The sequence below is a fragment of the Oryctolagus cuniculus genome, chromosome 6 (genome assembly GCF_964237555.1).
Source record: "Oryctolagus cuniculus chromosome 6, mOryCun1.1, whole genome shotgun sequence".
Taxonomy (NCBI): Eukaryota; Metazoa; Chordata; class Mammalia; order Lagomorpha; family Leporidae; genus Oryctolagus; species Oryctolagus cuniculus.
Window position 1 is genome coordinate 55,174,222 of NC_091437.1, and position 23,935 is coordinate 55,198,156.

The 23,935-nt window shown below is 51.9% G+C and overlaps 1 protein-coding gene across 4 annotated transcripts in view; it reads left to right on the forward strand.

The window, feature by feature from the left end:
- Positions 1-23,935, forward strand: part of WWC1 (WW and C2 domain containing 1) — a 176,518-nt gene that overhangs the window by 50,289 nt on the left and 102,294 nt on the right. For 2 of the 4 annotated variants that reach the window (XM_070075804.1, XM_070075805.1), the window contains exon 2: positions 17,016-17,144. The exons of the other annotated variants lie outside the window; for them this stretch is intronic. In XM_070075804.1, coding sequence (XP_069931905.1) covers positions 17,016-17,144 — 129 coding nt within the window. The remainder of the gene's footprint in view (positions 1-17,015; positions 17,145-23,935) is intronic. 4 annotated transcript variants of the gene reach the window in all.

Genomic DNA, 23,935 nt, shown 5'->3' on the forward strand with positions numbered 1-23,935 from the left:
GTGGTGCTCACGGTTGTCAGCACCGTTGGTGCTCATCTGCGGTCCCGTTTTCCAGTGGAGCTGCAGCTCCTCACTTGGTTGACATTGTCATTCAAGTCCAAGTTGTGAATCAGGAAGGAGGCATCCGGGAACCTTTTTGAGGTTGGGAACAAGAGTGTTGCCAGCATGCAGAAGGTGTTTGTGGGCTGAGAGAAGCTCTGTGCAGCCCTACCTGTGCGTGGAGAAGTGACTGGCCCCATCCCGTAACAGAATCGTACAGGCCAAGGAGCACCTACAGGAGCATTAGCCTGGGATGCCACCACCCTGGCTATCCAGCTGCCTGTAGCCGCTGCTGTGGGAGGTTAATTAGTTGCCTGTGTCTGCTGTAAGAGAAGAGAAGAGAAGGGAGTGTGAGAGGCAGGTTTTCGCACACCTTGTCAACAGGTCTGGAGGTAGGCTAGAGATCTGTATTTTGTAGGTGCAAAAACACTGTAAGGAGATACTTGGCACACACACTGCGCTTAGTAGGCATGCCTGAAATGCTTGTTGAGAGAACGAAAGCATGCAGAATACACAGGCTGCTTGGACACTTCCTGTTTGGCTATGTGCGTAGGAATTCAGTGAGCCATTGTTGAGAAACCTGTGCGACTAGTTAGAATCAGTTAAGCAGTAGAAGCTGGGGACCTCCCAGGGCTCAGGTTTGGTATGCTCTGGGAGTGAGAACGTTCTGTGGATTGGTCTCAGTTTAGAAATCATTGCCAGACTTGTCTTACTTTTTAATGCCGCTCTGGGTGCTTGGTTCCCTGTGTAACAATTCGAGTAGGAGCTGTTCTGTTGGTGTCAGACACTGGGTTTCATCCTGCCCCCTGGTGCCTGCCTTCCCGGTAGAGGCACTGCAAACAAGCCATTTGGAATCCCTGATACTGGGCTTGTGCTCTGGACGCCACCTCTGTTTCTTGGTGGGGTCCCAGAAATGATGCTGCACGCCCCTGCCAGGCCTTGCCAAGGGTCCTCTTCAGAGCTGACACCGTCTTTGCAGTTGAGCTGTGCTGCCTCTGGAGCTCAGGGTCCCCTTACCTGGGGCCTAGGGTGCTGTGAGTTCTCGACTGAGCTGGTTTAGGCCTTGTGCCCTTTGGGCAGCTCCGGGGGGCCTTCTTGTCCAACCCCCCATGCTTGACAGGTCCAGTCCCTGCCTCCTGTAGGACTCACACCGACCCCACTTGGGGAGGAAGTGTGGGGTTCTTTAGGGCAGCTCCAGCGGCTCCTCCAGGACATCCGGCACTTTTGGAAGATCGTGGCAAGTCCTTACTCTCTTAGGATCTGTGGATCTCCTGCTAACCTAGAACCAGAGGTCATCTTTAGCCACTCTAGCGTGGCCTGGTGTGGCCACAGCCCTCGCTTTTCCCTCTGCCCTCTGAAGGGGAGGGGAATCTATGTGAGGATCTGGTTAGTTTATTAGCAGGGGTGGAACCCGATGACCTTTTGTTTATAGTGTCATTGTGGAGCAAACTCAGTGCCAACCAAACAAAAGCAATCCCGGTGTTCTTGTTGATTGTCATTATGCCGCAGGAATTCTGCCCTTGACCTAAGTAGTCATGATCTCTGCCCTTGTGGAGGTCCCGGTGGACAGGAAAAGACTGCAGGGCGCAGTGCAGCCCTGGGACGGAGAGGCGGAGATGTCCTAGCTCAGCAAGCCGGGACCAAAGCTGGAGGCGTGGCCAGGCGATGATCCAGTGCATGTAGCCCCCGTAGCAGAGTGCTGAGCCCTGCTGTATCCACACACTGTGCAGACACCTGGCGTACCTGAGCTCTGTGCCTCGTCCCCGGCCCGGAGGAGATGGGTGCTCCTGTTCGCTCCACAGGCGAGGCGATGCACCCAGGGGGAAGTGAACTGTGTAGGACACACACAGCTGGCAAGTGGCAGAGCTGGCACATGAGCTCGGGGGATGTGGCTGCCATCTGTGCCCGGGTGCCTGTGTATGCACAAACCCAGGTAAAGGAAGCCTGGGAGACCCGAGCCCCGCTCCGACTCTCCCACCCCCGACTTTTCTGCCAAGGAGGGGCACGTCCCCAGGATGTTTGCCGGCTTTCTTCCTCCTGGGCGCTGGCCCAGGCTCCTTTAATCCATGGCCGGATGGGAAGAGCTGCTGGCAGAGGCAAGGGCCACACATCATTGTCCCTTTCACCACAGCACACCTCTCAGGAAGTTCCGGGGTGGGGTGGGAGCTTGGCCGGGAGCACAGGCCTGCCTTTATCCCACCTCGCCGCGCTGGAGGAGAGCCGCGCACGCTTGCCAGCCGGGGATGGCGGCCATCACAAACAAGGGCTTCTCCAAAGAGGAAATCACAGGCTGCATCCGGGGACGGGGAGGGTCGAGGGGCTGCTGTCTCGTCAGGGTCTGCTGGACAAACACAAAGGAAGACATGACCGGCTGGAGCTGCGGCGCTTCCTGAATGTGGCCCAGACGAGAGTTGGTTGGATGGAATGGGGCTCGGGGTCTCAGTGACAGTCTGGGTTCTTTGCTTGGGTTCGTGTGGAGAAAGAGGTTTCTCTCCTGGTGGAAAAGTTTGGTCTGAAAATTGCTGAGCTGGCATAAGCCTACTGTTCCATGCATTCCCGGCCTAAAGCCCCTATTGCACACATTTTATCTGTAAGCCTCCGACACCGTCTGGGCGGGGACTATTATCTCCACTGGGTGGAGGGGGACACTGACACGGCGCAAGGTTCTGGAGCTGGTGGACGATGGAGCCAGGCTGGGGTCTCCTCGCAGCTCTGTCGTTGAGTGATTGTGGCCAAGTCCCTCCCTCTCTCTGGGCCTCTGTCTCTCCTCCTCTACCATAATGGCCACTGTGATTTTAAAAGTCCGTTCAGTGCAGAGTTCCTGTGACTGCATCCCATGGCCCCGCTGGGTCGTTCAGCCTTCTTGGGCACCTGGAGTTGTGGCACCCCCGCTTGGTTCTCTTCTTCTGGCGTACACCTGCTTCGAAGCAAGCCTGGTGGAATCCCCTTTTGTATACAGCATCCCCTGCCTTACCCCTGTGGGGAGGTTGGTTGGTTTTCGATCTTTGCCTACCTTGGACACAAGTACTCCTTGGTTTGCTTCCACGGAAGCGCCTTCTGCCTTCCATCTCACTCTGCAGGGCCTCTCTCTCCCCTTTGGCCCTGCAGACCGGCTTCGACAGCCTTCTCAGGTTTCCTGAACACCTGCCGCAAGGACTTGCCAAGGTCAGAGAGTCAGTGAGGGCCTGTGCCAACCTGGGACTTCTTTCCAGGTCTGTTGCTGAGCACATCGTAGGTCCTTGGGTGCTGCTGTCTTCTCTCTTACTAGGCTGCCCCTTCATCCCTCAGCTTCTGTATGCAGACAGAAGGCGGAGCAGTGCTGCAGGTGGGGTGGGCTGCCTCTGGCCCCTTGGGCTGGGGTCTCCCAAGCCCTCTGCTTTTGGAAGCATTGATCTGGAGCTGTTGCTCTGCGAGCCCCATCTCAGTGCCAACAACAACCTCCTTGGTAATGCTTTGTTTCCAAAAAGTAGCACTCAACGTTGCGCCCGGCCACAAGCATGCTAGTCCACTGGAATCCTATTTCCTGGGCCTCCGAATGTGAGCTGTCTGTACCTTGGCTGCTAAATACACCTGCTTCACTTCCCCACTCTAGGTCATTCTGCCAGGAAACTCATAGGAAAAGCCCTCAGCCACCTAGGACATTATACACAGAGGAATATACTGGTCCACTTGGTGGAAAAGTCCAGAAGAAGTCACTGTTAGATCTAGGATTCCTGGGGCTGGCACTGTAGCACAGCAGGTTAAGCCGCTGTTTGCGATGCCAGCATCCCATATGGACGCTGGTTCGAGTCCTGGCTGCTCCACTTCCAATCCAGCTCCCTGCTAATGCCCCTGGGAAAGCAGCAGAAGATAACTCAAGTCCTTGGGCACCTGTCACCCATGTAGGAGACCTGGAGGAAACTCCTGGCATTGGCCTGACTCAGCTCTGGCCGTTGTGGCCATTTAGGGTGTGAACCAGCACATGAAGATCTCTCTCTGTCTCGCCTTCTCTCTGTAACTCTGCCTTTAAAATAAATAAATCTTAAAAAAAAAAAAAAAAACCTCCAAAACTTGGTTTCTTTCCATCTCCTGACTCTGCGTGCTGCAGTGTTTGCTTAATTCTCAGTTTATATAGGATGTTCTTCTAAGAAGGAAGAAAATTGCAGAGCGAAGTCGTGGGCAGTCCTGACGGGACTCTCGCTGGCCCATATGGGGTCGCTCACCTGCTCGTGGAAGCCTGAGTGGGATTTGGCCAGGCTTATGCCACATACCTGTCTCGAGAGCTGCTGTGAAGTCATTTCCCCACCAAACCATGTGGTCCACGAATCTTAGAGAAGTGGCTTCCTCCACAAGTGTGCATTACCTTCACCAAAAGGGACAGAAATGAGTGCTTTGCGTCAGAAACTCAGCAGCTTCCCTGCTGGTCCCCAGGTCCCAGTCCCGGAGGCTGCCCAGTGTGGCCAGACCGGCAAGGGGACAGGAGTTGAGAGCTCTTTTTCTGGGGTAGCTCCCCTTGGCTCCCTGCCTTTGAGCAGTGTTGCTTTTCTCTGCCTTGCATCTGGAAGGGCACCTGGCCGAGGCCAGAACAGGAGGGAAGGGAAGTGGAGGAGAGCCTGTCATCACAGTCATTCATTCATTCACTCGTTCTTCTCAACTCACTGCTTAACAGATGTTGGTTGAACATCTGAGATACTGCAGGCAGTGAGCTGGGGTTTCCCCAGCTTTAGTGGTATACCCTTTCCCCAGGTTTTATCAACATAAGTGGTTCGATGCTATCCATTCCCAGTCCCATAGGTAGCTCTGAGGTCTGATCTCCCTGGGGTACAAAGGGAACCTGGGGGTGAGATGGGCCTTTGACTTAGTGGTTAGGATGCCCATGTCCTTTAGCAGACTGCCTGGGGTTTGATCCAGCTCTGCTTTCACACCTGCTCGTGCCATACCCTGGAAGGCTGCCCCAGACTGAGATGCTGCTCTTGAACGAATCTGAGAAGCTGGATTGGAAGTGAAAAGGGCAATCTTGTTTCTTACTAAGAGGTTCTGCGTGTCACCCTGTCTTGCATGTGTGCCCCTGAAGACGTCCTGTGTGCCACCCAAGGCATCAGGCACACATGGCGAGTGGAAAATTCTGATGGAATTCAGAAATGGATCCAGTGAAGACCTGGCTTCAACATGACTTCCGGTCTAGTAGGAGAGAGAGGGCAGGATGCCCCGAGAAAGTGCTGTGAGGTGAGACCTAATAGATGGTGGCTTCAGATGAAGGGCACTGGGAGGTCGGAGGAGGGTGCTCCCTGGCAGCCTGGTGGTGAGGAGCATTAGCAGGGAGTTGGATCAGAAATGAAGCAGCCGGGACTCGAACCAGCACCCATATGGGATGCCAGCACTGCAGACGGTGGCTTTACCCGCTGTGCCACAGCAGCAGCCCTGAGAACTGTTACTGTCATTGGTAATGAGGTCAGTGGTAATGGACTGAACTGAAATTCGAACCCAGATCTGCGTGTTCCTAAGACCTCACTGCAGCTTCTGAGTCCACTAGCATCACCCCTGCCACTCTCAAACACCTTGCGTTGTTTTTTTCTTTTTTTTAAGATTTATTTGTTTACTTGAAAGAGTTACATAGAGAGAGAAGGAGAGGCAGAGAGAAAAAGAGAGGTCTTCTATCCGGTGGTTCACTCCCCAGTTGGCCGCAATGTTTATTTATTTATTTGAAAGAGAGGCAGAGGCAGATATCTTCCAACTACTGGTTCATTCCCCAGATGGCTGTAACAGCCAGAGCTGAGCTGATCGGAAGCCAGGAGTCAGGAGCTGCTTCTGGGTCTCCCATGCGGGTGCAGATGCAGGGGCCCAAGCACTTGGGCCATCTTCAGTACTTTCCCAGGCCATAGCAGAGAACTGCATTGGAAGTAGAGCAACCAGGTTTCAAACTGGCGCCCCATGGGATGCCAGCACTGCAAGGTGGCGGCTTTACTTGCTATTTTACAGTGCCAGCCCCGAAAAGCGACATTTGAAATATTTGCATTTTTTAAAAAATTTATTTGAAAGTCAGAGTTACACAGAGAGAAAGAGAGAAGCAGAGAGAGAGAGAGAGAGAGAGAGTGGTCTTCCATTCACTGGTTTACTCCCTAATTGGCTGCAATGGCTGGAGCTGCACCCATCTGAAGCCAGGAGCCAGGAGTCTCCTCCACGTCTCCCATGCAGGTACAGGGGTCCAAGGACTTAGACCATCTTCCACTGCTTTCCCAGGCCACAGCAGAGAGTTGGATCGGAAGTGGAGCAGCCGGGTCTTGAACTGGCACCCATATGGGATGCTGGCACTGCAAGTGGCGGCTTCACCCGCTATGACACAGTGCCGGCCCCATGTGGTTTTTTTTCAAATATGTTTGTTTGTTTATGTATTTAAAAGACAGAGTGACAGAGAGGGAGACACAGAGATAAAGAGATCTTCTGTCTGCTGGTTCACTCTCCAAATGGCAGCATTGGCTTGGGCTGGGCAAGGCCAAAGCCAGTACTCCAGAGCTCTGTCCGGGTCTCCCCCAGGGGTGACAGGGACCCAAGCCCTTAGATCGTCTGCTGCTGCTTTCCCAGACGCATTAGCCGGGAGCTGGACTGGAAGCAGAGCAACCCGAGACTTGAACGGGCACTCCGATAAGGGTGCCAGCATTGCAAGCAGTGGTGAACCCGCTGCTCCACAATGCCGGTCCCTAGTTTAGCGTAGTTTAATGAGGAAATTGTTCTTTAATTCAGCCGTTCTGCATTTTGTGGGGAACCTGGGATGTGCCTGGGACCCATGCTGTCCTAGGTGAAAAACCAACAGTTATTCTTGAAGTTGACAAGCCCCTGGATGGTTGCCATGGAGCCAGCTCTGTGGTCTAGCACCTGCCAGGCTGAGGAGAGAGCTTTCTGGGGGCCCACCTGGTCTGCTTCGGCCACGAGCTTCCCCTCTGTGGGCCTGTTTGGGTGCTGTCATTTCTAGTTTGCCAGGAGCGGTTTGAGGGGCTTGTTTGATGGTGGTTTCGGGTTTGCTGTGGGGTGGATGGTGAGCACTGAGGGAGATCAGCAGCCTGGAGTGGGGCTGTGTGTTCCTGGAACTCTTTGTTGGGGTCTGGTGGTGGCTTTGTAAGTATTGGGCTTAGGGACTTGACCTTAGTTGGGAACAGGAAAAAGACCAAAAAAGGCCTCAAGCCATTCCCCTTGCAGAGGAAAGGATGCACACGTGGTCTTCCTCTGGTCCCTCTTCCCCTCAGCAGGTGTTAGCGCTGGCCCTGGCCTTGGCTGTGTGTTTAGTTGCAGTAAGGCCATGGTGAACTGTGCAGCTTTGGGTCTGAGTGGGACAGTCAGCCAGTAGTCAACACATACGGTGATAGACTGATGGCCAGGAGGAGGACTTCTCAGATAGGGCCCAGAAGGCCACCTAAAAATGGATTTCAGGGGCAGGTGTTTTGGACTGGGATGAAGATGCCTCTTGGGACGCCCACATGCCCTGTCAGAGCGCCTGGGTTCAAGTCCTGGCTCTGCTGCTGACTCTAGCTTCCTGTGACTGCACACACTGGGAGGCGGCAGGTGGTGTTTCAAGTGATCAGATCCATGCTACCAATGTGTGAGGCTAGGATTGTGTTTCTGGCTCCCACCTTCTGCCTAGCCCAGCACAACCCCAGCTATTGTGGGCAACTGGGAGTAAATCAGCAGGTGGGAATTCTCTGTGTCTCCGCCTTTCAAATAAATAAAATACTTAAAATGGAAAAAATAAATGGATTTCTGTGGAAGGAGCCAGTCGTGCAAATAGGAATGGTTGTGTGGACAGGGACAGCTAAGAGCCTCAGGGCAGGGGACCTGCTTGAGCAAGGCTGGGAGGAGGGTACAAGGTCACTGCCTCCCGAGAACTGCGCCACATGAGGCTGGAGGGGCAAGCAAGGAGCTGGGCCGTGGAGGCCCTCGGCAGGCCCTGGCCGGGAGAGTGCGTGTCCTCAGCTTTTGCTGGCGTGACTTTGAAGGGGATGAAGTAAAAGTATGGCAAGATTGGATTTGTCAGTTTTGGTTTTGTTTTTAATTATGGGAGGGGTAGAGGAGTACGCAGGAGGGAGGAGGTAGTAAAAATAAGGGAGTCCCAGCTGAGGAAGTGGGGGTGGAGAGCCATAGAGAGGCAGAGAGAGACCAGCAGAGGGAGGGGGGAGATTTCCGCCATTCCCTTGAGTACCCGGCAGTTGATGGTGCAGGCCACAGCCTGGGAAAGCTCAGAGCCAGGGGCGAGCTCCCCAGTCCACACTGGGTGTGGAGGGTGAGCAGCAGGGGAAGAATCTTGGCCCGGCTTCATTCTGGAGAGAAGGTAGAAGGAAGCAAAGGCACACATGTTTCTTGAGCCCCATTCTATGCTGTGTGAGGACTGCAGAGCGGAGAGCCTGACCCAAGCTCTTGCCGCTGGGAACCCACGGTCACTGTGGTTCCAAAGCCATTGCCTGCTCCGCTGATCTCTGGATTCCTGTGTGTTGGCATCTCTGGAAGAGAAGCCACAGCGTATGCCCTGTAGGCAATTGTCTTCTGACTCAGCTGGGCCGGGAGAGGTCACCAGCTCATGGCCTTCTGTGATCTGGGAGTCATAAGCAGCCATGGCGTCAGCCTTGGCTTGCACCTCATTGCAGGCTGTAGGCATTCCGCATGGTTCCTTTCTGTCCTCAGGTGTCACCTCTTTGCCCCAGGACTGTGGAGCAGAGCTGTCCAAGGGCTGCAGAACACGTGCCATTGAGAGTCTGCTTCTGCATCATGATGATGACACTAACGCCACTGAGACAGGAGTAGAGCCGAGGCCCCTGTCAGCTTCCCTGTGGGTTGTCCACTCTCAGGGCTAGAGTTGGCTTTCGCCACAGTTCTCCAGTCGCCTGCTGAGAGCAAGGCGAGAAGCCCATTGTGTCAGTTCATGGTGGAGGAGACCAGAGAGCGGGCTGGAGCTCAGGTAGCCCCAGGCTAATCCTGGCACACACCAGGGACCCACAGCCCTGTCGTTGGAGTCTCTGAGTATCAGTTTGCTGCTCTGTATTTGAGGGGATCCTAGTGATGGTCAGGATGTCGCTGCTGTGATGGCTGTTTGAGAATCAAATACGGCCAAGAATGCAAACGCCCCTCGAGGAACTCTGCAGTGTTTCTTCCGTTACAAGTTTCTGTTTGTTGGAACTCGGAAAGCTTGGGAGATGAGGGGTCCAGCTGTGAACCCAGCTGGAAGTTCCAATGAAGTATTTCTCTCTTTGTTCTTTTCAGAGTATATTTATTCATTCAATAAACATTTGCTCAGTGCTGAGTCATGTAAGATACTGAGGTTACAGGAATTAATGAGATACTGCTCAGGCCCTCACTCCTGGAGGCGACAGGCCTATAAACAAGTAATCCAAGTACGTGCATTGGAAAGAGACACCATTCCACCCCTGCTTTAGAGAAACGGGTGCCCAGGGAAGGTTGTTCCAGGCAGAAGGGACAGCAACAGCAGAGCAGGCAGGTGTGTGGAAGAGCATGGATGGGGCCAGCACTGTGGCATAGCGAGTAAAACCCCCGCCTGCAGTGCTGGCATCCCACTTGGGCACCGGTTCAAGTCCTGGCTGCTCCACTTCCCAATCCAGCTCTCTGCTATAGTCTGGGAAAGCAGTAAAAGATGGCCCAAGTCCTTGGGCTCCTGCACCCGCATGAGAGACCAGGAAGAAGCTCCTGGCTCCTGGCTTCAGGGTAGCAGGAAGCCACCCTGTTTTCCAAGCCATGGCATTCTCAAGGCAGAGTGGCTTATGGGTGGATGCAAGTTGTTGGAACATTTCCTGCTGTCCAGTATTCAAAGTGTGGTCTCACCATGCTTTGTGTTGTGTCAGACTGACCCGTTTGGTGTCATCTTTCTGTTTGACAAGCGGTGGTGTCCAAGGGGAATGGGTTGTGGGACACGCACTCCCTCCCCCATCACACATAGTTACTAAAATCCACAGGTGCTCAAGCCCCTTCTGTGAAATGGGGTGGCGTTTGCATGTAGCTGAGGCACATCCTGCTGGATACCTGAAATCATCTCTGGATGACATATGATACCGAGTCAATGCAAGTGCTGTGTCAGTAGTTGATATACTATGTGGTTTAGGCCATCACCATGGCTCACTAGGCTAATCCTCCGCCTGCGGCGCTGGCACCCTGGGTTCTAGTCCTGGTTAGGGTGCTGGATTCTGTCTTGGTTGCTCCTCTTCCAGTCCAGCTCTCTGCTGTGGCCTGGGAGTGCAGTGGAGGATGGCCCAAGTGTTTGGGCCCTGCACCCACATGGGAGACCAGGAGGAAGCACCTGGCTCCTGGCTTTGGATCGGTGCAGCACTCCGGCTGCAATGCGCTGGCCGTAGCAGCCACTTGAGGGGTAAACCAACGGAAAAAGGAAGACCTTTCTCTCTGTTTCTCACTCTCTCACTGTCTAACTCTGTCAAAAAAAAAAAAAAAAGTGATATACTATGTGGTCTAACAAAGGTAGTCTGCACACATCCAGTGGAAACAATGCTGTTTTTCATTCAAATCTTTCCCACGATTGGCTGAATCTGAATGCAAAACCTGAGCAGACAGAAGGCTGACCTCCACCAGGATTCCTGCAGTGAAACTCACTGTAAGTGGAGTGCTGGGCTCCGGGTTATTTTCCACATGCCTATGCAGAGGTATCTGGAAATAATTCCCAAGCCTGCTCAAGGCCTCTCTCATCACCTCTTGACAACCTCTCAGGCTGCCTGGGTCTGGGGTCTGTGAGCTATAGAGAAGGGATCCAGGGGGCTAAGCCCTGTTTGCTCCTGGTAGCTGCCGTCAGCTACCAGGGGGCCATCTCAGAGGAGCCTCAGGGACCCCCCGCACTACTTCATGGCCCTGCTCATCAGCCATAGTCTTGTAGGTCTTCTAACTACTGTTAAGGGCTGTTTGCTTTCAATATCTGTATGCTTTTCTCCACGTGGACTTTCTATAAGAAAATTTGTGCCTATTTTTAAAAGGCTTGCAAGAGGGTTTACTCTCTATTTAGTATTTTATTTGAAAGGCAGAGTGACAGAGAGACAGAGAGAAGAGAAAGAGGTCTTCTATCTTCTGGTTCACTCCCCCGATGTCTTCCACTGCCTTCCCAGGCGCGTTAGTAGGGAGCCAGAGTGAAAGTGGAGCATCCGGGACTTGAGCCATCACTTACTTAAGTGGATGCCCGTGTCACAGGCGGCGGCCTCACCCACTGCGCCACAGCACCAGCCCCTGGGCTCATTTTATAATGACTTTTTTTTTTTTTTTTTGACAGGCAGAGTGGACAGTAAGAGAGACAGAGAGAAAGGTCTTCCTTTGCCATTGGTTCACCCTCCAATGGCCGCCGCGGCTGGCGCGCTGCGGCCGGCGCACCGCGCTGATCCGATGGCAGGAGCCAGGAGCCAGGTGCTTTTCCTGGTCTCCCATGGGGTGCAGGGCCCAAGCACCTGGGCCATCCTCCACTGCACTCCCTGGCCACAGCAGAGAGCTGGCCTGGAAGAGGGGCAACCGGGACAGAATCCGGCGCCCCGACCGGGACTAGAACCCAGTGTGCTGGCGCCGCTGGGCGGAGGATTAGCCTAGTGAGCCGCGGCGCCGGCCTATAATGACTTTTTGATGAAAGGGCAGTTAGAGGTTCTGAACTGAAGTTGAGCGGAAAAATCTTTTTGGTTTTTCATTTGTTTGTTTTTGACTTTTGGGTTATAAAAGCAGCAAAAACCAAAACCAAAAAACAAAAACTCTGAACTTCATCCCATTGCTGCAAGGCAAACACTGTGAACATTTCGGCATTTTTCCTTGTGGTCATTTTTCCCTTTTTCTCACAGGAGGTAAGGTGATACTGCATGCATGATTTTGTTTCCTGCTTTTCAAATTTCTTTTGAGAGATTTGGTAGCGTAAGCTTCTCCTCTGTCCCTCAGAATGCTTCTTGCCAAACTGTTGCTTCAGATGTTTATGATAAATAGTTCATTGCCATTGTTTAATAGTTCATTGCCATTCATTCCCTGCAGGTCTTGAGGCTATGTCCATTTTTCTCTTGTGGTAAATAATGCTGTGTTGAACATCTTTGTATGTCAGTCTTTCTACCTGAGTAGATTTAGGACAGCAGTGAGCGACTGGTGCACTTGTTGGCAGCACAAGTGGGTGAACCTCTGGTGGCCCCTTCCCATTCTGGAACCTGCTTTTTCTCTGGCTTTTGTTCTTTTATTCAGCAGTCTTGATTTCTGCTCCTGGCTTGGGCTACAAGGAAGAGTGTCTGTTTCAGTTTATCTAATATGCTGTTTTTTCCCTTATCTTCGATACCTAGCCACCTCCTTACCCACAATGTTCCTAAAAAGCATTCCTAATTACCAGGCACTTTAAAGGAGGGCTCTTTCTGGAAAGAGTTTCAAATTCCTTGGTATTATACACATTCCCTCTTCTGACACCCAACTGTGGAGCGTCAGCTGTCTACACCGTTTTCTGAATAGTGGCTAAGATCTGGATTCGCATCCTCAGTTCAGAGGCAGGTGTTTGGCACTGCATTTATGATCTGCCTGGGATGCCGGCATGCCATCTGGGAATGCCTGGGTCCATGCCCCAGCTCTGCTCCTGATTCCAGTTTCTTGCTAACGCACACCCTGGGAGTCAGCAAGTGATGGCTCAAGGACTGGGTCCCTGCCACCCATTTCGGAGACCTGAATTGAGTTCCCAGCTCCTGGTGTCAACTTGGTTGACCTGACTGATGCAGGTATTTGAGGAGCAAACCAACAGGTGGGAGTTCTGTCTGTTTCTCTTTCTCTGCCTTTCAAAGAAGAAACGTGGTATTCAGTCCTCAGTCCACCCCTTCTCAGCCCTGTGACCTTGGCATTTTCATGTGTATGGCTGTACTTGCTCATCTGTGCTATGGGAACCACTTCTCAGCCTTGCTGTGAGGGTGCAGTGGCACAGCTTATTAGAAGAACTGAGTGTGTGTGCACATTGTTATTCTCTAAGGTTTGACACCAGATTCTTAAGAGAACCTGTTACCTCTTAGGTGCTAGAGTTTTACTGTTTTTAAATTTTTATTTATTTTTATTTGTTTGAAAGGTAGAGAGAGAGAAGGGAGTTTGCATCTGCTGGTTCACTCCCCAAATGCCCTCAATATCCAGGACTGAGCCAGGCCAAAGCCAGGAGCTGGAAACTCCATCCGGGTCTCCTATGCGGGTAGCAGGGCTCCAAGTAATTGGGCTGTCACTTGCTGCCTCTCATGTGCATTAGCAGGAAGCTGAATCAGAAGTGGAGAAGCTGAGACTTGAGCCGGGACTGCCACATGGACTGCAGACATCCCCAGCAGTGGTTTATCCCACTGCACCACAGCGCCTGCCCCAGATGCTAGGTTTTGTTTTGTTTTTATTTTTATTTTATTTTTTGACAGGCAGAGTGGACAGTGAGAGAGACAGAGAGAAAGGTCTTCCTTTTGCCGTTGGTTCACCCTTCAGTGGCTGCTGCGGCCGGCGCACTGCGCCGGCGCACCGCGCTGATCCAAAGGCAGGAGCCAGGTGCTTCTCCTGGTCTCCCATGGGGTGCAGGGCCCAAGTACTTGGGCCATCCTCCACTGCACTCCCTGGCCACAGCAGAGAGCTGGCCTGGAAGAGGGGCAACCGGGACAGAATCTGGTGTGCCGGCGCCGCAGGCGGAGGATTAGCCTAGTGAGCCGCGGCACCGGCCCAGATGCTAGGTTTTTATAACTAAATGGCAACCTGGAAGGCCAGACCTGAAAGGGGTGATTGGGCTGGGGTCTAACCCCCTTTGTTTCATGGGTGGAGAAACTGAGACCCACAGAGGGGAAAGGACTTCGCCTAGGCCACCTGGGTTGGATGTAAGATGTGAGGTCACAGAGCCACTCCGCAGGCAGGCAGGACGAAGGCAGGTGCCTTCAAGTCCCCTTCGCTCACATCCTGCAGCCTGCTGGGTTCCTCCTTTGCTGCCAGGCCTTAGGTGAGCTCAGGGCCACTCTCTGGGTCCTAGAGAGGACCGGGGAATCAGCTCATCCCCCAGACACTACCCCTTGCCTCTTGAACATCCAGGTCAGCAGCGGAGCAGCTGGGAAGCATGTGGAATGTTACAAATATCGCATATTCTCTGTCACACTACCCGTGCACTCTCGTGACCTGTGTGTGTGTGCCTTTCTCTTTCGCTTTGTCTCTGTGTCTCTCTTCTTGGGCCAATTGGAAATTCATACGTTCTCCCCTGGCACAGGAGCTGGAAGCATCTGCCAGTGAGTGGGTGAGTTTCTTTTCCGTGTGGCCCACCATCTGGAGAGGCAACCTGGCATGTGTGTGTGTGTTTGGGAGCGGGGTGGTGGAGTATTGTGTTCCCTTTCTGTTTGCTTGAGCGACTGAATGAACAAGAGAGCAGAGAAAGCAGTGGCAAGGACAGTGCCCAGAAGCCATCCTAGCAGAATGAATGAATAATTCATATTGTATCTGCCTCTTTCCAGGGCTTCCCAAAATAGCCATTTTAATTGCTCATTTGTTTCCCAGTTGACTTTAACCCAACTTCCTTCTTCTCCAAACTCGTCTGTTCCACGTTGACCTGCAGGTAGGGCTTCCCTTCGGGGAACCACGCTCTACTTTTGTCTTTGAAAAGAAAACCGTGCTTTTCAGAAGTACAAGCCATTTTCTTTCAACTCCAGTGCAGAGGTCCTCTGTAAGCGGTTATTCTAGGCCTCTGTGGTCTCGACAACCAAAGAAATAGCTGGTGGATGGACAGAGAAGGCAAGCTGCTAGGCAGGGGGTGTCTGCCCACCACGATGTCATCGGCAAACACTGGGGGAGTCAGCACTGTGACACTGGTATCCATATCAGCACACTGCTTTTGTGTCTCAGCTGTTCCGCTGTCAGTCCAGCTCCCTGTTAATGCTCCTGGGAACGCAGCAGAGGATGGCCCGAGTGCTTGGGCACCTGCCACGTATGTGGGAGACCACCATGGTGTTCTAAGCTCCTGACATAATAAGCCTGGGCCAGCCCTGGCTTCTGCAGTCATTTGGGGGGAGTGAACCGGCAGATAACTCTCTGTAACTCTGCCTTACAAGTAAATAAATATTTTTTTTTTTTTTTTTTTTTGACAGGCAGAGTGGACAGTGAGAGAGACAGAGAGAGAAAGGTCTTCCCTTGCCGTTGGTTCACCCTCCAATGGCCGCCGCTGCAGCCGGCGCACCGCGCTGATCCGATGGCAGGAGCCAGGATCCAGGTGCTTCTCCTGGTCTCCCATGGGGTGCAGGGCCCAAGCACCTGGGCCATCCTCCACTGCACTCCCTGGCCATAGCAGAGAGCTGGCCTGGAAGAGGGGCAACCGGGACAGAATCCGGCGCCCCGACCGGGACTAGAACCCGGTGTGCCGGCGCCGCAAGGTGGAGGATTAGCCTATTGAGCCACGGCGCCGGCACAAGTAAATAAATATTAAAAACAAAAAAGGCTTAGGAATCTTCAGACTTAAGATCTGCACACAAATTGTTGAACTCTTTATACACAGAAGACCAACTCTATACTAAGTAAAGTTAATCAAAAATGGATCTTACTGGAGAATGCGACTGAGAATGGGAGAGGGAGGAGGAAGAGGGGTGGGAGGGTGGGTATGGTGGGAAAAAATCACTATATTCCAAAAGTTGTACTTACGAAGTGCATGAAGTCTGTATTTCTTAAATAAAAGGTTTCTTTGCAGGGGGTGGGGGTGGGGTGGAGTCTACACATGTAGCCAGGCAGTGCTGGCTGGTTCTCTCTTGGATGTGCCAGTTCGGCACCTAGGACAGGAAGCACGAAGGCCCTGGAAACCTGGGTGGGTGCCCTGGGGGACCAGTGTCATGTTTCCCAGGGACTCTGGCAGGACACCTGTAGGATGCGATGACAGCTCAGCTTAGCGTGGGCGTCTTACAGTGATCCCTGAGGAAGCACCTGCTGTGTACCTGCGCCAAAAGGAGATGTGGGTGTGTGTGTTCAGAGAATGGATACGTGCAGATAAGGGGAGCACGGGGATGTGTCTGAGTGCCCAGGAGCACCCCCTCCTCTGTGGCTACAGGACCTCGAACAAGTCCTGCAGGTAGAGAGAGTCAGGACTGAAAGGTCCCTGGCAATCACTGTGTGGGGTGGGGGAACTGTGGCCCATGAATGGGAAGGGGCCTCATCACGGCCACTCAGTAGCAGAAACCAGCTGGATATGTGATTGGCTGTGTGTTCTTGGATAACTTAGTTAGCCTCTCTGTTCCTCTGTTCACGCGTCTGTAAAATGGAGCCAGTGATGGTATTTATGAGATTTTAATTGAGTTAATATATTGCTTTGAATAGGGGATTCTGCTTTGTGTTTTTCTTATGACTTTATTGAAGGGTTATTATAGTACATTCAACTTTACTTTTTTTTTTTTTTTTTTTTTTGAAAGGCAGAGAGCCTCAGAGAGAAGGAGAGACAGAGAGATCTTCCATCTGCTGCTTCACTCCCCAAATGCCCAGAACAGTCAGAGCTAGGCCAGACCAACGCCTGGAGTCAGGAACTCCAGCTGGGCCTCCTAGGTGGGCGGCAGGGATCCAGATACTCAGGCCATCTTCCATCGCCTTCCCAGGTGCATTAGTAGGAAGCTGGATTGGAAACAGAACCAACACTCTGCTATGGGATGTTGGCATTGCAAGAGGCAGTTTAACCTGCTGTGCCGCAGCACTGCTAAACTGTACATATTTAAGGGATACAATTTGATGAATTTTGGTGCACACACACACACACACATCTGTGGACCTATGATCATAATCAATATAACCAAAATTCATGTCATGTCCTAGACTTTCTTTGTGCCACTTTGTAATGCCTTTCCCCCAATCTCCAGGCAGCTGCTTGGTGCCCCTGTAGGTTAGTTTGTGTTTTCTGAATTGCTTTATAAAGGGAATTATATAGAAGATGATAGTTTCTGCCCCCAGCCCGGCTTCTTTTACCCAGTTTTATGTTTCTGTAATCCTGTCTTTTTTTTTTTTTTTTTTTTTTTTTTTTTTTTTTTTGACAGAGTGGACGGTGAGAGAGAGAGAGAGACAGAGAGAAAGGTCTTCCTTTTGCTGTTGGTTCACCCTCCAGTGGCCGCCGCAGCTGGCGCGCTGTGGCCGGCGCACCGCGCTGATCCGATGGCAGGAGCCAGGTACTTCTCCTGGTCTCCCATGCGGGTGCAGGGCCCAAGGACTTGGGCCATCCTCCACTGCACTCCCTGGCCACAGCAGAGAGCTGGCCTGGAAGAGGGGCAGCCAGGACAGAATCTGGCACCCCGACTGGGACTAGAACCTGGTGTGCCGGCGCCGCAAGGCGGAGGATTAGCCTAGTGAGCCATGGCGCCGGCTTGTAATCCTGTCTTATTGCAAGTGTTCAGCACTGGTTCCTTGCCGCTCCGTGGTTTTCTGTGGTTGGATGCTCCGTGTCTGTCTGCCCCTTTGCCTGGGGATGGGCATTGGGGTTTTTCTTGGCTTGGGCTTATTAACAAACGTGGTATTAGTGAAAGCAGCATTATTTCGTGTGCCATAAGAAAAAAAAATACTGCCAATTCAACTATAACCCCAATATCTGTCTTTTTTCTCTTTAAACATTTATTTTATTTATTTATTTGAAAGGAAAAGTGACAGAGGAAGGGCGAGAGAAGAAGCAGAAATCTTCCATCTGCTTGTTCAATTCCCACATTGCTGAAACAGGTCTGGGCCAGGCTCAAGCCAGGAGCCAGAAACTCCATCTGGGACTCCGTGTAGGTAGAAGGGACCCAAGGACTTGGACCATCATGTGCTGCTTTCCCAGATGCATTAACAGGCAGCTGGGTGGGAAGCAGAGCAGTTGGGTCTCAAACCAGCACTCCCGAATGGGATGCAGGCATCAAAGCGGTGACTTAATCTGCTGTAGTGCGATGCTGGCCTGGACCTAGTGTCGTTCAGTTACTTGGAATTTTAATTTCCTACTTTTTGAAATAAATCTTTTAAACTTAGACTTTTAAAAACAAATTTGTGTATCCCTTTTAAGCATGCTAAAAAACAAAGGCACACAAGGAACAAAGCTGCCCTGTTCCTAAGAACTCTTCCCATTCCAAATTCAGTCCTTTGGAGTCACGTATTAACTGAGTTATTGAAGTCTGTGCTTTTAACATTGGCCTCCGAGCCCTTGAGCGTGGGACTCACGGAGGAGCTCAGAGCTTTCGCTGCAGGGCTCTGAAGCCAGCTTGGCAAGTCTGCACAGTCAGCCTCCTTGGACTCCTGCTTTGGGAATGTGGCTACACGGGTCTGTTCACTGCCTCCTCCCCCTCTCTGTGCATCCCCGTGGCGGTTCCTGGGGCTCAGAAGTGCTCCTCTGGTCTCTGGGATTTATCCCAAGACTATGATGCCTGTTGTCCTAGGGACAGTGCTGATGCCTTGGATATCCATGTACCCCCAGGCGGTGGCGGCTCCACCCAGATCTCAGCCTGCTTGGCAGTGGTGATAAGATGCCAGCAGAAGTCATACACGTCCCAATTTCAGACATGCTGCATGTGTTTTAAAACGTTTCAGGCCTGGGTACTCTGCTTTGCCTCCAGCTTCCTGCTAGTGTGCACCCTGGGAGGCAGCACATCATTGCTTGAGTACTTGGTTCCTTGCCACACACATAGATGGAATTCCAGGCTCCTGGCTTTGGTCTGACAAGCCCTGTATGTTGCAGGCATTTGGGTAGTACATCAGCACACAGAAGATACTCTCTCTTTCTCTTTCTCATCTTTCTACCTTTCAAATTAAAGAAAAATAAATAAACAAACAGTTTAAAAAGAGGCAGGCATAGTGGCACAGTGAGTTAAGCTGTTGCTTGGGGTGCCTGCATCCCATGTCTGAGTGCCTGGGGTGGATTCTTGCCTCTGCTTCTATTCACCTTTCTGCTTGTGCACACCCTGGAAGGCAGCGATTGATTGCTTACATAGCTGGGTTTGCCATCTACCTAGATGGTTGTGGAGGTCCTGGCCCCTGCTGTTGGAGGCATTTGGGGAGTGAACCAGCAGGTAGAAGATGTATGCGCGTTCTCTCTCTCGCTCGCTCTCTCTCTCGGTGTGTTTATTTTCTCTCTCTCCTTTTACATAAATAAAAATAGATGAGTAAACTTGGAAAAATTTTTTTTGATTTAAAATATGTATTTTAGATTTGGTGAAATAGAGTCCACGTAAGGGACTATAGATTGTACCTAGCACTTTGTAGACATGTGATGAATAATGATTTATTATTATTACATTACTTTAAAGCATCAGTTTCCTATTGGGCAAGTGAGGGTGACAGTGCTTACCTCTCACAGAAATATTGTGAGATACAGGAATCTATTTCTTCCACATGGAGCGTAGGGTCCATGCCTGGCCCTTGCTTCCCTGATTTTCAGTGTTGGACTAATGCAGGCTGGCACTTCAGAGAAGGCCTTAGAGGGTCATGTGCCAGCTCTCTTGGTTTGTAGATGGGAAGTGAGGCCTAGAGAGGGTGGGCGCCTGGCCCAAGGGCAGTGTCTGAATTGGAACCCAGATCTTGTCACTGTGATCATTGTGTCATTGGGATTGGTCTAAACTGTGCTGTTGAGAGGCAGGAGTGAGGACGGCGAGGCAGACAGGATCCTGGGGAATCCTTCCCAGGCCAGCTGTATTGCTGTAAGGATCAGTTCCTCGGCTTGTGTGCTTGGGGTATGAGGCACAGAATACAGGGAGTAGAAGATTCTGGGATGGCCAAGTTCCAGCGAAAGGCAGGCTGTGACTTGCACTGTGTTGCTGAGGAAGCTTCTGGAGGGGCCAGCACCTAGGACGAGGCCTTGGACATCCAACTTGCAGGACTGCGTGGAGCAGAGCAGAGAATTGAGTGCTCGCAGAGTCCCAAGGGATTGTGTGCCAGGTGCAGTGTTGAGTCACTGCCATGCACTAGGTCATTTAATCCCTGCATGAACCCTGGGAGGCAGGTTTTCTTGACTGCTTTATACCTGTAGGGAAACTGAGGCTCCAGTTGGGGAAGGAATGGCTGAGATCACACAGCCATGAAGAATGGGACTGAGTCCCATTGGTTCCATTGGCCCTTTCTTTAGGGAACAGAACTTCTGTAGGGGCCGGCGCCGTGGCATGGTGGGTTAAGCTGCCTTCTGTGGCACCAGCATCCCATATGGGCACCAGTTTGAGTTCCTGTTGCTACGCTTCCAATCCAACTCCCTGCTGATGGTCTGGGAGAGCAGTAGAAGATGGCTCAAGTGCTTGGGCCCCTGCACCCATGTAGGGGACCTGGAAAAAGCTCCTGGCTCCTGGCTTTGACCTGGCCCAGCCTCAGCCCCAGACATTGCAGATGTGTGGGAAGTGAACAGTAGGTAGAAGATCTCTCTGTGTGTATCTAACTGCCTTTCAAACAAATAAATAAATCTTAAACAGGGGGAGGGGGAGGGAGTGGGAGACAGCTGGGCTTTCAAGGAGTCGCCTCCCAGGAGATAGTGAGCACAGGCCCACCCTCATCTAGCCTGGAAGGGGAGCATCATAGTTCTACCTTGGTTCCCAGCCCGGGACAATTTTCGTTTGTGTGTGATAGGGTTAGATAGCTCAGGAATGTGCCGCTAAGTGGCTCTTTCTTGGGCCTGTTCACACGCTTGTTGCCTTGTAGATGGAATCAGGGGTAGCAGCAGGCTCACTTGATCTCTTGCTGTCATCAGTGAGATGCAGGCTTCAGACTGGTCATGAGGTCTCAGTGCCTTCCCTGTATCCTTGGGTGGCTCTGGGCGTCTCTTCTGTCTGAGCCTCAGTGGTCTCATTGGCAAAGCAAGGGGCTTGGTTGATCAGATCCAGTTTAGTTTTCACCACCTTTAATTCCTCCGTGTGAGCAGCCTGATTTAGACAGCAGTGTACGTAATGAATCACTCACGTGGACTGAGTGCTTGCTGTGTACTCAAGTGCTGTTTCTTATCTCATTTATTCCTCCAACAATGCTGTGGGCTGAGTCTCGATGGGACCTACCCTAAAGGGTTGCTATGGGGGCCAAGTGAGTTAAGTATGAAGTGTTTGGTACAGCTTCTGGTGCATAGTAAGTGCTTAGTAAGCATTATTGTTTTTTCCTGTGTCACAAATATGAAAACTGAACCACAGAAAATTTTAATTGTCTTGTCCAAGGTCACATAACTAGAAAATGGCAGAGCCTGGATTTGAACCCAGGGAGTCTCTGTGTCCTGAACCCTGCGCTCTTAACCACTACTCTGCGGCCACTTGAGAAGACAGGAAGCAGGTGTAAAACAGGAGAGAGCACTGTCCCCAAAGCCATGTTTAAAATACAGCCCTGGCAGCTGGTGTTGTGGCATAGTGGCTTCAGTTGCCGCTTGCAACACCGGCATCCTCTTTGGTGTGCCAGTTCCAGCCACTCTGCTTCTCATCCAGCTTCCTGCCAGTGCACATCCTGGGAGGCAGCAGATGATGGCTCAAGTGCTTGAGTCCCTGCCCCCAATCAGGGAAATCCAGATGGAGTTCCTGACTCCAAACTCAGCCTGGCTGAGCCCCAGCTGTTGTAAGCATTTGGGGAACAAACCAGTAGATGGAAGGATGCTTGCTTGCTCTCTGTTTCCCTCTCTCTCATATTCTGCCTTTCACATAAAATTAAGCAAAACAACAAATCAGTGTTTTCTAAAAATGCAGCCCTGTAGTAGATAAACACCCATAGCTTTAGGCTGGATGTGTTCGCCAGGTAGTGAATTAGTCAAGCCTACTCTAACCTATGATCTGGCTCTCAGAATGTAATCTTAAGTCCCAGCAGGTATACAAAGAGAGGACTAACAACACAGATGGCCGGGGAGCTAAGGACGTGGGGCAGTGATTGGGCATAGAGACTTGACTAGGGGGCAGAGGAAAGGACCTGGCCCCAAGGGTGCAGCTGTGTCATCCCCAAAACTCAGTCGGAAATTGGGTAGGGAGAGGAGAGCCACTGATTTGTGGGCACCCAGCCTGAAAGCCAGGAAGAGGGTGGGTGGGAAGAGCAATCTGGGATCTTCCCTGCAGCTCTCCCTCCTCCTCTTTTCCCTATAAAAGAATTCCAGGATTGGGAGTGACTGGGCCTGGAAGCTTCTGGATAAACCAGCCCAACCAAAGTGAGGAAGCAAGGAGGCCTGGGGGTCAAAGAGCCAGAATGTGAAGACAGGTGGTCTAGACTGGAGCAGGAGGCACAGATGGCTATAGTTTAAACAAGAGAGAGAGAACTTGCAAACTGCTGGGTCAAAGGCCTCCTCCAAAGGGCAGATATCCAGAGCCACTGTCACCTAACTTCTCTGGCTTAATTTCCAAAAAGAGGAGCTAAGCAGCTCCAGCTCCTCCATTGAGGGAGGTAGTGAAGTGCAGGGCAGAGCTCGTCAGCTGTGCCAGTCTGCACACGACTGTGCCTCCACTTGCCCGTCATGAAAGTAGTAGTTTTCAACCCAGCCCATCGCAACAGCTGATGGTTGAGCCGCGTGTGCCGTGTGCTCTACACAGCCCGTTGTCACAAGGTGGCTGCTGTGAGCTTCCGCAGCACACAGATGAGCTAGCAAAAGTTAGGGAGGTCAGAGGTCACACCCATGGGGACAGAGCCAGCAAGGGGGCATTGTCTGTACTGGCACCCAGGAGGCTGGCTCTGGAGCACTTGAGTTTTAGCCACCACTGTGCAGCTCCTGGCATGCAGAGCGGTGGTGATGTGGTGATGGTGACAGCTAACGTGCTAAGGACTTGAGGTGCTGTGACGTGATCCTCACGTTGCACGCAGTTCTCTCTGCAGACCATGTTATGGTGCGTGTTTATTCAGGCTTGTATGCCGAGCACGTTGAATGACTCACTGTATTCTGTTCCCACAGCACCCTTATGACATTGGGACTTTCCATAGGTTTCAGGGAGAAGGTAACTCCTCCTACTGAGGTCACAGAACATACACCCATGATTTCGGAAGAGGCGGAGCCTGGGTCTCAGCCCAGCATCCTCTTCCCCAGCCTGTGTGGGTGACATTTACCCTGCTTCATCTTTGATAGTGAAGCTGACCGCCATTCTCTTTCTTCCTCTTGGACTCCGTCTGTCTCCAGCCGTCTCTGGTTACAGCCCTTTGCTGCAGTCTCTCCCTCCGTGCTCTCCTGCTGAGTCTGTGTCTTATTTATTTATAAAATATCTATAACACTTTTTTTTAAAGATTTATTTATTTATTTGAAAGAGTTACACAGAGAGGAGAAGCAGAGAGAGAGAGAGGTCTTCCATCCACTGGTTCACTCCCCAGTTGGCCGCAATGGCTGGAGCTGCGCTGATCTGAAGCCAGGAGCCAGGAGCTTCTTCTGGGTCTCCCATGCAGGTACAGCGACCCAAACACTTGGGCCATCTTCAACTGCTTTCCCAAGCCACAGCAGAGAACTGGATTGGAAGAGGAGCAACCAGGACTCAAACCAGCACCCACTTGGGATGCCAGCATTACAGGCAGCGGCTTTAACCCGCTGCGCCACAGTGCTGGTCCCTGAGTCTGTGTCTTATTAAGTTCCCCCTGCATCTTCTAATTACCTGTGGCTCCCAGCCTCCGGAAGCATCATAGCCACGCACACTGTTATGGAATGTCATGGAGTTATTTCCAGCCATGTCTGGAGTGGAAGCCGTGTTTCCTAGCCAGAGCCTCTGCTCTTGAGAGCAGAGACAAGGCTTATTGTAGCATCTGAGCCCCCGGGGTGCCTAGCACAGGACTGGACTGCTGTGTGCGTGTTCCCCTTTGCTGCTGCTTGGTGGGTTGGTGGAAAAGAGGGTGAAAGGAGGAGAATGGAGGGTGTGCCCAGATGCTTCTCTGGCTCATTTTGCATAGCTCAGCATAGCAGTAGCACTCAAAAGAATAAAATCCGAAGTCTCTACCAGAAGCCCAGAGCCCCAGAACCCAGGCGTCTGCCTCCTCCCCATGTCGCGTGCTTCACCCAGTGCACCTCATTCTGGCCACGTGAGCTTTT